This window comes from Pelobates fuscus, chromosome 12, assembly GCF_036172605.1.
Source record: "Pelobates fuscus isolate aPelFus1 chromosome 12, aPelFus1.pri, whole genome shotgun sequence".
In the NCBI taxonomy this organism is placed as follows: Eukaryota; Metazoa; Chordata; class Amphibia; order Anura; family Pelobatidae; genus Pelobates; species Pelobates fuscus.
Window position 1 is genome coordinate 16,620,209 of NC_086328.1, and position 15,873 is coordinate 16,636,081.

The 15,873-nt window shown below is 41.8% G+C and overlaps 1 protein-coding gene across 2 annotated transcripts in view; it reads left to right on the forward strand.

Moving 5' to 3' along the window:
- SLC7A9 (solute carrier family 7 member 9) overlaps window positions 1-13,966 on the forward strand; it is a 46,347-nt gene extending 32,381 nt beyond the window's left edge. For both annotated transcript variants that reach the window (XM_063438853.1, XM_063438854.1), the window contains exons 8-13: window positions 1,452-1,575; window positions 2,981-3,084; window positions 4,618-4,714; window positions 6,000-6,149; window positions 11,877-12,051; window positions 13,554-13,966. In XM_063438853.1, the coding sequence (XP_063294923.1) occupies window positions 1,452-1,575; window positions 2,981-3,084; window positions 4,618-4,714; window positions 6,000-6,149; window positions 11,877-12,051; window positions 13,554-13,618 (715 nt within the window). In that variant the 3' untranslated portion in view covers window positions 13,619-13,966. The remainder of the gene's footprint in view (window positions 1-1,451; window positions 1,576-2,980; window positions 3,085-4,617; window positions 4,715-5,999; window positions 6,150-11,876; window positions 12,052-13,553) is intronic.
- The last annotated feature ends 1,907 nt before the right edge of the window (window positions 13,967-15,873 follow it).

Sequence of the window (15,873 nt, forward strand, 5' to 3'; positions counted from 1 at the left end):
CCTGTTTAATTCATTCTCTGCTAACGTGAGCTGTGTATATTATACCCCGTTTGGTAAGGATATAGTTAACCCACTGAGTTCCAGAGAGGGTGCAACATTGCTTACACAGCACTCTGTTTAAATGTTATATATTGTGACGCATCATGCGTTTTGGAATTTAATAAACAACTCTCTTACAGAGTGTCATATGATTCTAAACTGGACCAATTAATTCAGAGGCTGTGTAGAATGGACTCACTCGTTCAGTAAGATCTGAATTATTGCAGCAAGAGCCTAGGGATAGTCCTTTTCTGTTTTTATTTTATTTTTATAGGGACACTAGGTATCAAAAGAACTTTAGCTTAATGAAGCAGTTATAGTGTATAGATCGTGCCCTGCAGTCTGCTTAGTTAAATGCCATTTAGGAGTTAAATCACTAAGAGCCCTAGCCACACCCCCACTAGCTGTGACTGACACAGTCTGCATGAAAGAAACGTTTAATTTACAATCAGATGTTAACAGATTTTATCTCCTGCTCTGTAAATTGAACTTTAACCGCACACAGGCGGCTGCTGCAGGGTCTAGAAGACTTGGCAGAGCAGGAGATAAGATGTTCTAATTTAAACAGACTGTGAAATAAAAGATGTGTAAACATCAGATGTCCATTTACAGGAAGTGTTTAGGAAAGCTTTGCAATGCACATGCAGGGAGGTGTGGCTAGGGTTGTATAAACAAGGTGATTTAACTCCTAAATGGCAGAGTTAAGTTGCGAGACTGCAGGGGCATGATCTATACACCAAAACTGCAGGGGCATGATCTATACACCAAAACTGCAGGGGCATGATCTATACACCAAAACTGCAGGGGCATGATCTATACACCAAAACTGCAGGGGCATGATCTATACACCAAAACTGCAGGGGCATGATCTATACACCAAAACTGCTTCTTTAAAGGGACTCTCCAGTGCCCCCCCCCTTAAAAGGTAAGAAAACGTACCTTATTTCCAGCGTCTCGCTTGTACACTGGCTCCACCTATGATCCACCTCCTTGCTGATATCAAAATATATGATTTTTTACTGACAAGGAGGTGGGGTAGGGCTAAAAAGCAGTGTTTGCATGGAAATGCCTGAATGTAATGATTATACTCACCTGAACAGCTACATAAAGCTGTAATTGTTCTGGTGACTATAGTGTCCCTTTAATTACCGAATGAATCTTTTTTTTACTATAGATTTTCCACCCCTGGATGGAATTCATGTACCTGCTAATATATAATACCCTGAAATTGCAAACCTCGACAAAGCGTAAAATGTAGCAGATTGATTTCATGTGTGCACACTGGAGGAATACGGTGTTCTTAATGATTCACATTCAGCGCATGTTGAAAAGACCTGATATAAACGAAGGCCTGCTAATTATAAGGCTGTATGAGTTCTCCACGATCAATATGTATATTTTATATTTTCTAGAAATCTTCCTCTCTCCATTCTAATTGGGATCCCAGTTATCATCGTGTGTTACCTGCTGATAAACATATCCTATTTCACGGTTATGACTGCAACGGAACTCCTCCAGTCGCCAGCAGTGGCCGTGGTGAGTTACTCTGGACTATATAGACACAAAAATACAGGCCAGAACGATCTAAAACCTGTTTGGAAGCAAGGCTACCATTTAGTGCAGATTTCACACTGTCATGCCTTACAGTTATAACAAGTTAAAGGGACACTCCACTGCGCAAATACAAAATAAATAGAAATCACTGTTTAGTAGATATACTCCCAATGAAAACTTGCATGCATTTAATTATGAATTTTGTTTTTTTAATTGTGGGTACATCTAAAAACCGCTTGCAAAATCTGAATTCCTCTTGTCTGCTGCCTTTGCAAACCCTCCCCTTCGAACCCCACCCAGACTTTCTGTGACTGGCCAATCCCAGACTTCCCAATGCAGCTCAATGAGAAGTCTTTGCAAGGCAGGTGCTCTGGGCAATCGTTGCCTCTTGAGTTTAGCTCCACTGAGCTAACCAAACCAGAAAGTAACAAGAACTGGCTGCCTGCTTGAAAGCCAGGCGGTGTAACCAGGTTAATTTATAAAAGTCTAAATTTATATTGAAATCCGCACTTTTTGCAAAATGAAAAAAGTAGGGGACACTCTTCACACACAAAGCTTTTTAGCAAGGTAAACTGCTTTAGGGGTCTGTAGTGTCCCTTTTAAATCCGATAATTGTAAAATGCTTTTTTTTATTATTGTTTGTTTCGAGATGTTTAGTTTTTGCAGAATCTTTTTTATATATATTAGTTATATATGTACTAATATATTAAAACAGCAAAGGGTGCCATTTAACTTTATGTATTTTTGAGCAAAGGTAAAATAGAGATGTATTCTCATTCCTCATAAGGATGCCATTTGTAAATGACACCTCTCAGAATTTATGGCTAGGTGCTAGGGTGTTAACTGTGGTACCCACTCGCTCCAGGCATGTGTGATCAAACACCATTTTCCGCTGTGTTACAACTATAACACAGCGCTAATGGTTTATTATTAAGGTAGGGATGAGGTTTTTCTCATTTACTTACACTTTTAACAAAAAAATCTGTTTAATTTTAGTACTTGATAAAACAGCCACTCGGTTACATTTTCAAATTCTCATCTCATTCTATTGCATTAGAAATAAATGTTTCCTGATAGCTGGAGATAGAGTAGTGAGAAGGCAAGGGAGGCTGGAGCTGACACAACAAGAAAGAGGTCAGTGTCTACACCGCCCTAGACACCATGCGGCACAGGGCTTGATGTCAGTGTCCATACGGCTTTAGGTACGACACGGGCCAGGGCAGAGGTTTGTATCTATAGTGATAAGGTATTCTGGGAAACTAACAATCACATCATTGACTAAAGCGAGTTTCTCTGTAAAATATAGCCTTACCTGATGTAAGGACTTGCATCACCTGAACATTAACCCATAAACTACATCACTTGAAACATTGTTTTGAATTGACAGACCTTTGGGGATCGAGTTCTACATCCTGCAGCCTGGATAGTCCCACTCTTTGTTGCATTTTCAACCATTGGATCTGCAAACGGTTCCTGTTTTACCGCTGGCAGGTTAGTGAATATCAAGTCGTTTGCCCCATAATCTGTGCATGGGGTAATAGCTGGTATGGCGCTATAATGATCTCTTACTGCAGTAGCAGCAGTTGACGTACTTAGGAATTTTCGACTTGATAAATATAAAGCAGAGGATGTGAGATCATCTCTACAGCCTCTGCCCAAACTATCAACCAGCTTGGTTTGACAAGCTATTAGAGCAGTTTGTGAAAAGAGATGCATTAGCTGCCACCAGCATTGATAACCCCTTCACTGTCCAAGTTGCCAATAAACAGCCTGCAGAGTTATGGAAAAGTAGAAACTATGAGAGTATTGTGCTGTTTTCCATATCTCTTCAGTGTATTTAGATGCATTAAGTGGTATGGTGTACATGTTAACAGAGATTCTGAATAATGCTCCCTGTACTCTGTGCAGATAATATCAAAGTATTACTGCTCAGAGGGCTGGGCGTTAATCAGGGGCTGTCAGAAGTTATATAGCGCCAACAGATTCCATAGCGCTTTACAATATTATGAGAGTAGGGGAAATTAACTATAAATAGGACAAGTACAGGAAAACTTACAGGAACGATAGGTTGAAGAGGACCCTGCTCAAACAAGCTTACAGTATATAGGAGGTGGGGGTATAAAACACGTTAGGACAGGAAATAGCAATCAAATAAGGTGGGAGTGAAGCAGAGCTGAAGGAGAGCGTAAAATATAAACCAAAATTATATTTATTGGAGGGTCAGTAATGTCTATCAATACTAAAGATTGTAATATAAAATAACAGACAGACAGACGTGTAAAGATGTATGGGGGGAAAAAAGCCCCAATATGGACATGGAAGGTTGGTCCGATTACAGTGGGTTACCGTGTCAATGTGGAAATGGTGCATAGAGACTGGTATAAACCGAAATCAAACTTTGTTCTGATTGGCTGCAAGTATCAGGCTTCCAATCAGAACACAGATTGTGACCAAATATGGCAGCTGCAGACCGCCTCGTCTGCTATAAAATGAAATCTACGGATGTTCAGTGTCTAGTTGGTTTCATAATGGACTCTTTCAGGATTATTTACTAAAGTGAGAATTCAAGGTGAATTTCAAATTTAAGGCCAAAGTAGCCGACCTGGTAATATAGCAGACAGAGAGAATTCTCACATACAAAAACAGGGTTATGTGCTAACCAATAAATCCTCTCGTTAGCCAATCAGTATAGAACCATACAGATAATATATCTTTCTCCAAACTAATTCTAACCTTAGAAATAGTTCACTAATCAGATTGTGAACTTTAGCCTTAACTCTTTTCTTTTTACTATGATTGGTGTGTTTATACATACTCTGATATCATTAGCAATTCTTTTGTAACCATTCAAATCATTTATTATTTTGCTAAGAATATAAATTCAGGAGATACACCTAAACAAAATATTTGAATATCCTGTTAAACCCGTATATAACAACTAGCTTTGCTCTTGGAGGCAAATAAAACAATGATTTGGCTAGATCCCTGTTGCAGAGAGTTAAATATAAAAGTGTTTCTCCCCAGGTTAACTTATGTTGCTGGACGTGAAGGCCACATGTTGAAATTTCTCTCTTACATCAGTGTCAAACGTTTGACCCCATCTCCTGCAATTACTTTCTATGTAAGTGACATATTCTTCTTGTCTTGAGTTCTGATCTAGTTTTCTTTAAAACGACCTTATTTAACCAAAGGAGGAGCTCAAGTCCGCTCCATTATCTGTGGTCAAATAAATTTCGTAATTCCATTTACAGAATGAAATTCCGATCTGATTCTTGAAGCCATTTAGTAGATGCCTCCTAATTTCCATAGTATTACGGAGCGGTCTACTAAAAAGCTGAAATACCAAAATTGATCTTTCAGCCAACTTTACTAATACCAAGTAAAAATTACTTTGTATTCGTAAATAAGGGAGATTAAAATCTCCTTCCGGCCCCTACTCACTAAGCCACGAGTAGGGGCCTGCCTACAAAACTGTGCGCAGCCTGTGGTTGCTCACTGTTGTAAACACAGAAAGACTCCCCCCAAATCCAATAGTGTCCCATGCTGGGGCAAGTATTAAAATAATTAACGGGGGGGGGGGGACATATAGTGTCACCCCAAGCCCGCACACATGCTCCGTGAGAGGGGGCTATTAAACTAAATGAGGGACCTAGTGTCCCCTCTGGCCCCCACCCAGTAGCGGCGGGTAGAGGTCCTAAGTGACAAAAGCTGTGGGGGGGGGGGGGGATCTAATGTCTAGCCCCCCCAACCACGAGCAGTGGTTGACAAAAAGGTGGACCCTATTGTCTGTGGGTTTTCATTCTTTCTAATTTCTATTTGTTCATTCGTCTTTCTGAAAAAGGAACGAATAGCCAAAATTTCCAAATATCGGACAATAGCAAATGCCCAAATGACATGTCCCACAGGGGGAAAACAAAGTTGAAAAAATTTAAAATGGGGGACCTCGGGGCATTTGGGGGAGACAATAAAACTTAGTAAGGTGTCATGCAGTAGGTACAAAAACCTGCTCAACAGAAAACCAATTTACTCTCTGATGCAGTGTTTGTGCATGACTTCAGGTGGTCCTCATTTTACGACCTACCTGTTTTGCGATGGCTCACACTTACAACCAGATCTCTAGCATGATGGTAAGTGCGAGCCGTTGTGGGGATTAGAGGGATTCCCTGCTCTTCTGCGTTCGTCTATGTTCAGGGAACTTTTCCCGAACATAAACAAGCGCACCAGAGCAGGAAATCCCTCAACTCCTCACTTACCGACCAATTCGTTCTACAACTGGGTTGTAAATACAGAACCCTCAGTAAATGAGGAGTACCTGTATACCAGTCCTAAAATCTATCTGCTAGGGTGATGGGATTCAAGTAGCATTTGTGGGAGTTAACAGCTAATTCCCTTCTCTTATTTTACAGGGTATAGTAGGAATGATATACATCATCCCAGCGGACATCAACACCCTCATTAACTACTTCAGTTTTGCGGTTTGGATTTTCTACGGTTTAACAATAGCTGGACTTGTGGTTATGAGGTTTACAAAGAAGGATATGAAGCGACCTATTAAGGTAGAGAAAATATCCTGTATGTAATGTAACTTCTTTCTCTGATTAAGAATCTCTTTTAATCCTCATTTTTGTTTACTGTTAATTATACATCAAAGGGACCCTTTGTCATTTTGGGTAATCTTAAAGGATCACTCTAAGCACCATAACCACCACATGTGCCCTGGTTTATTAATGGTTTGACTTCTTACCTGGGATCCACCTGTCGCCGCTCCAGATGTGTTTCGTAGGAGTTTTCCATTAGCACCTCTGAGCAAAGCCCTATAGAGCCATTCCTAGATCGAGTTAGGAGAACCCCATGATAACCGGACTGAAGTACAAAACACAAGAACATAAAGTGGCTGCCTATGCGAATGATATGCTGTTCTTCCTGGACGACCCCATTGAATCCATCCCACAGCTCATGGACGAATTTCGCAAATATGGAAACTTATCCAAATGCGACATACTAAACGTAACTCTGCCGGAAACTGAATGTGCGCGCCTAAAACAACGGTTCCCCTTCCACTGGTGCACAGACAGGGCTGCCATCAGAAATTTGGGGGCCCCTGACAAAGCACAAGGTCTGGTGCCCCCGCCCGCCCACGCCCTACCTAGTACGCTGACAATGATGCGGGACTGAATGTGGTGTGTATAGTGGAAGTGAATTAGAATGTGTGTAATGGATGTAGTGTTTGTGTGTATTAGATACTGTTTGTGCAGTGAATGCAGAGTGTGTGTTTGTGTAGCGGATGCAGTGTGTATGGTGAACACAGAGTGTGTTTGAGTAGTGGATGTAGTGTGTGTTTGTGTAGTGGATGTAGTGTTTGTATGTACTAGATGAAATGTGTTTAGTGGATGCAGTGTCTGTACTGTGAATACAGGATGTTTGTGTAGTGGATGCTGTGTGTACAGTTAATGCAGAGTGTGTGTCAGTATAGTGAATCCAGAGTGTGTGCATAGTTTAGTGAATGCAGAGTGTGTGTTAGTGTGTAATGAATGCAGAGTGTGTGTTAGTGTGTAATGAATGCAGAGTGTGTGTTAGTGTGTAGTGAATGCAGAGTGTGTCAGTGTAGTGAATGCAGAGTGTGTGTTAATGTGTAGTGAATGCAGAGAGTGTGTTAATGTGTAGTGAATGCAGAGTGTGTGTTAATGTGTAGTGAATGCAGAGTGTGTGTTAATGTGTAGTGAATGCAGAGAGTGTGTTAGTGTGTAGCGGATGCAGAGTGTGTGTTAGTGTAGTGAATGCAGAGTGTTAATGTGTAGTGAATGCAGAGAGTGTTTGAGTAGTGGATGTAGTGTGTGTACAGTGATGTAGTGTGTGTTTGTGTAGTGGATGCAGTGTTTGTATGTACTAGATGAATTGTGTTTAGTGGATGCAGTGTCTGTAGTGGATGTAGTGTGTGTATTAGACGCAGTGTCTGTGTATAGTGAATGCAGAGTGTTTAAATTTGTTGTGGATGTAGTGTGTGTACTGTGAATACAGGATGTTTGTGTAGTGGATGCTGTGTGTACAGTTGATGCAGAGTGTATGTTAGTGTAGTGAATGCAGAGTGTGTGCATAGTTTAGTGAATGCAGAGTGTGTGTTAGGGTGTAGTGAATGCAGAGTGTCAGTGTAATGAATGTAGTGTGTGTGTAAATTTGCAGTGAATGCAGAGAGTGTGTTAATGTGTAGTGAATGCAGAAAGTGTGTTAGTGTAGTGAATGCAAAGAGTGTGTTAATGTGTAGTGAATGCAGAGTGTGTTAGTGTGTAGCGGATGCAGAGTGTGCGTTAGTGTAGTGAATGCAGAGTGTGCGTTAGTGTAGTGAATGCAGAGTGTGTGTTAATGTGTAGTGAATGCAGAGTGTGTGTTAATGTGTAGTGAATGCAGAGTGTGTGTTAGTGTAGTGAATGCAGTGTTAATGTGTAGTGAATGCAGAGTGTGTGTTAGTGTGTAGCCAATGCAGAGTGTGTGTCAGTATAGTGGATGCAGTGAGTGTGTTAGTGTGTAGTGTATGCAGAGTGCATGTTGTATTAGTGAATGCAGTGTGTGTATTGTATTAGTGTATTGGTGTATGCACTGTGTGTGTTAGTGTATGCAGTGTGTGTGTGTTGTATTAGTGTATGCAGTATGTATGTTGTGTTAGTGTATGCAGTGTGTGTGTGTTGTATTAGTGTATGCAGTATGTATGTTGTGTTAGTGTATGCAGCGTGTGTGTGTTAGTGTATGCAGTGTGTGTTGTATTCGTGTATGCAGTGTGTTGTGTCGGTGTATGCAGCGTGTTGTGTATGTAGTGTGTGTGTTGTGTTAGTGTATGCATTGTGTGTGTGTTGTGTCAGTGTATGCATTGTGTGTGTGTTGTGTCAGTGTATGGAGTGTGTGTGTTGTGTTAGTGCATGGTGTGTGTGTGTTGTCAGTGTATGCAGTGGGTGTGTTGTGTTAGTGTATGTAGTGTGTGTGTTGTGTCAGTATATGCAGTGTGTGTGTTGTGTCAGTGTATGTAGTGTCAGTGTGTGTGTGTTGTGTCTGTGTGTGTGTTGTGTTAGTGTGTGCGTTGTGTCAGTATATGTAGTGTGTGTGTTGTGTCAGTATATGTAGTGTGTGTGTGTTGTGTTAGTGTGTGCAGTGCGTGTTGTCAGTGTATGTAGTGTGTGTGTTGTGTCAGTGTATGTAGTGTGTGTGTGTTGTGTTAGTGTATATAGTGTGTGTGTGTGTTGTATGCAGTGTGTATGTTGTGTCAGTGTATGCAGTGTGTGTGTGTGTTGTGTCAGTGTATGCAGTGTGTGTTGTGTCAGTGTATTTAGTGTGTGTGTGTTGTGTCAGTGTATGTAGTGTGTGTATGTAAATGTGCAATCTGGGGTGAGGGGGAGGGGGGGCATTTTAACATAATAAAAAAAAAAAAATGTAATTTAATTAAATTGTTTCTCCCCCCTCCCTGCTTACCTGTGTCTAGGGAGGGGGGAGATTCCATCCCTGGTGGTCCGGTGGCATGGTGGGGCCCCCTGGCTTCCCTGTTACTGCAGAGGGGGCCCAGGCAGCACACAGCTTCTCCTCTTCTCTCCTCCAATAACTCTCGCGAGACCCGCGGAGCGTTGCCATGACAACCGGGTCTCGCGAGATTTATTAGCAGAGACGAGAAGAGGCTGTGTGCTGCCTGGGCCCCCTCTGCGGTAACAGGGAGCCGGGGGCCCGCGGCTGCACACATAGATAGCAATATTCGCTATCTATGTGTGCAGGGAGGGAAAGTGGGGCCCAGGACTGCCAATGCAGTCCGGGCCCCCCAGGGCTGCCGGGCCCGTGACAACCGTCATGGTTGTCACCCCCTGATGGCGGCCCTGTGCACAGACCACATGAAATATCTAGGACTATGGATCAGCCCAGCGGCGAAAGACCTGTACGCTCACAACTACGCGCCCCTGCTAACCAACGTTCTGGGAGACCTCAAGAAACGGAACTACAATCACATCTCCTGGCAGGGATGAATGGCGGTAGTGAAGATGAACATCCTACCCAGGATACTGTACCTATTCCACACCACCACACCCCGGATAATACCGCAAACCTTCTTCAAAACGGAGATCCTCCGCTATGTGTGGAAGGGAGACAGAGCAATGATCAGCTATGAAAAACTGTGTCTCCCAAGAGAATGGGGTGGACTGGCCCACCCAGATTTCAGCAAATACTATCAGGAAACGATACTGCAACGTCTCAAGGAATTGCACACTGCCACACCCCACAAACGTTGGGTCTCGCTAAACAGAGATATCGTGGATAACCAACTTCCTACGCTAATCTGGCACAGAGAATCAGGGGCAACGACAAACTTTGGGGAGGACTCTCCCATCACGCAAACCCTAAAACCATGGACCAGACTGAGGAAAGCATATACCGGTATATCTCACCAAAACCGAGCCCGCTGATTCCCAACACCCATAACCCGAACCTAGGTGATGGGCTCCCACCATCAGCATGGCCATTAGCGGAACAAGAAGGATATATCCCTCTGCAAGCAGTACTGACAGACACAGGAGTGAAGACACTACAGGACATCACAGAAGGAAGGGCACCAACACTAATGCACCAATTCCACTATGCACAACTGAAACATTTTTACCATAACCTACCACACAGACACAGAATACACAGGGACCTAACCTGGTATGAAACACTCTGCTCCCACACACCGGACAATGCAGGATACAGTCTCCATCATATATCAACACGTAATTACGGGAGAACGGGAGAAGAAAGACATGTTCAAAAGACGATGGAAAGAACTAACAGCCAGAACCAATACGAACAACCAATGGGGAAAAATAATTCTGCTACAACACAAAAGCTCAACAAGCTCCCATTACCAACAGGGAAAATACAAACTGATGTCACACTGGTACCATACACTGTCTTTGCTGCATCGGACCAATAATCCGACCATCCCAGATACCTGTTGGAGCTGCGGCGAAGAGAATGGAACTCTGACACATCTGGTGGGACTGCAGAAAAATTCAACCGTACTAGGAAGAAATGGAGAGAGAAATACAAAACATGCTGTATTTCTCTTTCTATTGACCCTGGAAACAGCCCTGATACACCACACAGAAGTACCGCTCTTGGAGTACAAAAGATCAATCTTATGACACCTACTTAAAGGACCACTCTAGTGCCAGGAAAACACTCGTTTTCCTGGCACTAGAGTACCCTGAGGGTGCCCCCACCCTCAGGGACCCCCTCCCGCCGGGCTCTGGAGAGAGGAAGGGGTTAAACTTACCTCTTTTTCCAGCGCCGGGCGGGGAGCTTTCCTCCTCCTCTCCATCTTGATCGCGACGTCATCGGCTGAATGCGCATGCGCGGCAGGAGCCGCGCTCGCATTCAGCCGGTCGCATAGGAAAGCATTTACAATGCTTTCCTATGGACGCTTGCGTGCTCTCACTGTGATTTTCACAGTGAGAATCAGGCAAGCGCCTCTAGCGGCTGTCAGTGAGACAGCCACTAGAGGATTTGGAGGCTGGATTAACCCTCATTATAAACATAGCAGTTTCTCTGAAACTGCTATGTTTATAAAAAAAAAGGGTTAATCCTAGAGGTACCTGGCACCCAGACCACTTCATTAAGCTGAAGTCGTCTGGGTGCCTAGAGTGGTCCTTTAACGCTGCAAAATCACTCATACCGCCTTTCTGGAAAAAGACAGACCCACCAACAGCCAGGCCCCTACAGCATACAATAAATATTCCTTGACGGCTATGAAACTCAAAAGCTTGAATGGCTAAAGGGGGCCTGTAAACTCAAACAGAGGTCCGTATCAGATGCAATTAGCTAGAAATTGACAAATGACTCGTCAGCAATGTATGTAAGAGGGAGATAAGAAATATGAAACAACACACAGTGATATTTGGTTTTTGTGAACTGTATTTTTAGACCAGTGTTATCATCTGGCTGTAAATGATGTATATCACTATGCTCATCTAATAATAAAAACAGATTTACAAAAAAAAATAAAAAAATTGAAAGCTGGTGGGCGGTAAGAAAATGTTTCCATCAAGAAAGATGCATTAGTGGGCGGTAGGTATAAAAAGGTTGACTACCCCTGCTTTCTATCTCACACTGCCCATCGGGTCAACCTTAAAGGATACACAATGCTAAGATCAATAGCTTGTGTACTCCTTATAATTGGAAAATATTATCAGTGTACTGATATAGCACTGTTACCGGACTGAAAGGCACCTAAACAATGTTCCTGCATTTTAATGATTTCTCTCATTCTGTTTCAGATTCCAATTGTAATCCCTATCGCTATGGTTCTCATTTCCATTTACCTGGTGTTGGCTCCAATTATTGACCAACCGGAATGGGCCTACCTTTACTGTGTGCTGTTTATTTTAAGCGGCCTGGTCGTATATTTCCCCTTTGTGCATTACAAAGTAAAATGGGCACAGAAAATAACAAGTACGTGTATGACTATGGCACTTGCTTTTTTTTTTTTCCTTTCTCTTACACCCTGTTCTCGTCTTACCTGTACCATCACTTCCATAGCTCTGTGCTAACACTTTCTGCATAATATCTGCATTTGAATTCCAATACCATGTGCATGCGGACTACACAAGGCTGTAACTTTCCTCCCATATGGATTGTCTCACGATCCAAAACAGATTTTTTTTTTTATTCCTGTTAAAGGAACATTCAAAGCACCATAACCATTCCAGTGTACTGTAGTGATTATGTTGTCAGAAATGCCCTGCTGACTTCCCCTCAATATAAACCATTTCCCAAAAGTTTGACATCTTACCTGGGGTTCACAGGACACTGTTCACCTCCTCCATGAGTTGTAAGCCGCAGTATTGCCTGAGAGCGATCATCTGGCAGCAGCATTTAGCTCAGTAGAGCTAATCAGGGCTCTGTGTAGGAGCTTATGGCTCTAAATAGAGGAAGTGACCAATGCCCAGTAGACCCCTGGTACATTGTCAAATCTACTTACACTGGGTAAACGGGCACTCCTGGCCTTACAACCATGACAGTGTGCTGTAGTGGTTATGGTTCTTGGAGTATCTTTTTTTTTTTTTTTTAAACCACAACACAATTTATTAGTTTTGGTGTATATATCATGACCCTGCTGTCTCTGCCTAATTCTCTGATTTTTAATTAAATCAGGTTGTTTCAGCTGCACTAGCCAAAACTCACTTGGCTGTGACTCACATGGGGAAAAAATGGTTAACATCTTTTTTTTTACCGCGCAGTGTGTTTTACTTTAGAAGTTCTTATCTCCTGCTCAGTTACATGAACTTTGGGCACACACAGCAGACTGCTGTAGGCACTTAACTCTAAACACAATACGATGAGTTAACATCTGACCTCTTTGCAGAAAGTGTGTAGGTCACATGCAACCTGGACTGGGCGTACTTATGCAGGTCTTCAGATGTGTCACAGCCCTTTCCTGTGCATGATGCAGACTGTGAGAAACGTTTCTATTGGTGGACAGAATGAGGGCCAAAGCCAAATAAGAGAAGTAGACACATGACAACTAGTTACAATATTTAACCAGAAATATTCCAACAGAGCGACTAGGCCAATAAAGGACATTAACCGTATGAAAGGCAAAGAGTCAGATATAGGTTGAGTAATATACAGAGCACGATACAAATAAATAGGACAATAAGACCGATGCAGAGATAGAAAGGGAGACACAATAAGGGTAAGAAACTGAGCCAAAACACAGACCCAGAAAGAGATAAGAAGAGGGTGGCTGACAGAGAGACTTTTGTAGACAAGTTTTAATGAAGCAGAAAGAAAAGACTGTTGGGGGGAAGATTGTTGGCTTAATACCTTAGTTGGACAGTACTGCTCCAAGGCTGTATGCTTATCTGAGCATGTCTATCGTCCACTAATGTGCTTACTGAATCTATAAAAGCACGTTTGACAAAATATTCATTGAAGTATTTCCTTACCTCTAGAGCCAATAACCATGTTTGTCCAGATGTTGATGGAAGTCGTTCCACCAGAAATACAAGCAGAATGAAGATGCTATACATCGAAATTAAGGACTATTTTTACAAATGGACAAACCCTATACGCAAGTGTAGACTGTAAATATTAAATGGTTTACCAATTTCATTATTGCAAAGTGGCAGAAAGCGGAAGACAACACACCTGATATCTGTGTACATTTCAAACCTGGATCTATGGAGCCAGGACGGTGTCACATGGTAAGGACACGTCTCCCCATCCACTCCAGTCTATCCTAGAACACGCCGTAATGTGCAAGACTGACAGCCTGGCTCTTACTTCCAGTAAAATGGACTGGAACAGGTATGTTTTATAAACCATGTTTACTTGCCTTAAAACTGGAATTATTACCTCATTCAATTTTTTTGTCATGAAAAGATAAAATAAAAACTGCTTTTGTTTTCTGAATGACTACTAAAAAGTATTACTAGAACAAAATTATAAGAAGATAGAGGGTAATACAAGCCATTGAGCTAAATAAGATCATTAGGAAGGAGATTGATTTATTCAGCATTTCACAAACAAATTTTGTATTTCCTAATACATTTCAAGAACATAAATAAATGCAGAACAGTTGCTAACAGAAAACATATATAAACTACAAACGCCAAAACATAGGAATTTATGTGAACACGTCTCACTTACCACTCCCAAAACATTACTGCGGAGTGATAAATGTTACAAAATAAAACATACAGAGATACAAAAAGCTACAGTGGCTTCTAAGGGGGGGAAAAAAAAATCAAGGCTTTTCTTCTCAGTCATATTTTCTCTATTGAGCAGTTAACACGTTTCTAAACTCTGATCACTTGTTTTGTTGGAAACTGAATAGGACAAACAGATCACTCACTCACTTTTTAATTACACCCACACATGCAGTATACACTTATTATATTCACTGGTTTAGTAATTTCTCAGTAAAAGGAGATTCCCCTGCTGAGCGCTGTATATCAGACTGATTAGATCAGGCTTACCAAACTCCGGCCCTCCAGATGTTGCTGAAATACAACTCCCATGATTCTATGAATGAAACAGGCTGAGAATCATGGGAGTTGTAGTTCAGCAACATCTGGAGTGCTGGATTAGATGGTATAATCACTAAACACAGACAAAACCCAGGGGTGGAGCTACCTGAAATGTACCTCATTTTACTAGTGGCATTTTATTATTTCCTTTTCTATATAAGAAAAATGCCTTCAATAAACCAGTCAATTATTTTCTATTTCAGGAATAGGCAACCTTTTGTACTCCTACATCTTCCATATTACTCTTACAGCCGTAATGCTGGCAAAGCATCAAGGGAGATGTAGTTCACAACATCTGGATTGCCAAAGGTTGCCTATCCCATTTCTATTATGTTAAATGGAAACTATTGTGCCAGGAAAACAAAGTGCCCCCCTCCCTTGCGGCAACCACGAGAGGTGGAGTTAACCCTCCAAGGCAATTATTACAGGGACCTGGGAGACTACACACAGACCATGTCAATGAGCAGAAGTGGTCTGGGTGCCTAAGGTGTCCCTTTACCTCTGATTTGTGCCCACTTCTCCAAGAGCATGATAGGAACAACAATCAAATATTTCCTTATAGGTTAGACCGTGCATGAATGTTACTTGGCAAGTTAAACATATTATAAGATATTAGGGTTTTATTCAAGTTAAACATTTTATAAGATATTAGGGTTTTATTCATCCCTCCAGCCTCTCTACTGTGAGTAAATGAGGGTCTGTGTCTCTAGGATGTACATATAGCACCTAGGATGTGAAGTTGGTACACAAAACCTTAAACTCTTCTATTATTATACACAAGTGGTCAAATTTGTGGAAACCTTTTGGAAAATTAGGATTTGTAAGGCTTGCTGGCTTATAACATCAGTCTTTTTTAGAATAATGCCATAAAATGACATATCAGAAATCTATTTGATAATTTCATGCCGAATGTAATGCAACAACCTGTGTTGCATTATCTTTATTCTATCCAATGTTATATAACCAAAGAACCAGGAAAGCACAGCTGCCCTTTGTAACATGAAGTGGATTTGCTTAAAGTGGTACTATCACCATCTGGGAACTTGGCCGAATTTGCAAAGACCCGCGACGGTGACACTGCCGATGGGGGTCTGGTGGCCGGTCAGGTAAAGGTGAGATTTATTTACTAAACCTATCTTCTTTGGTCCGATCCTTTTCAGCTCCTGGCACATCAGTGAAATTCCAACACAGTCAAAATGAGTATTTCATAAAGGTTCTGTCTTTAGGAAATTATCATTTTACG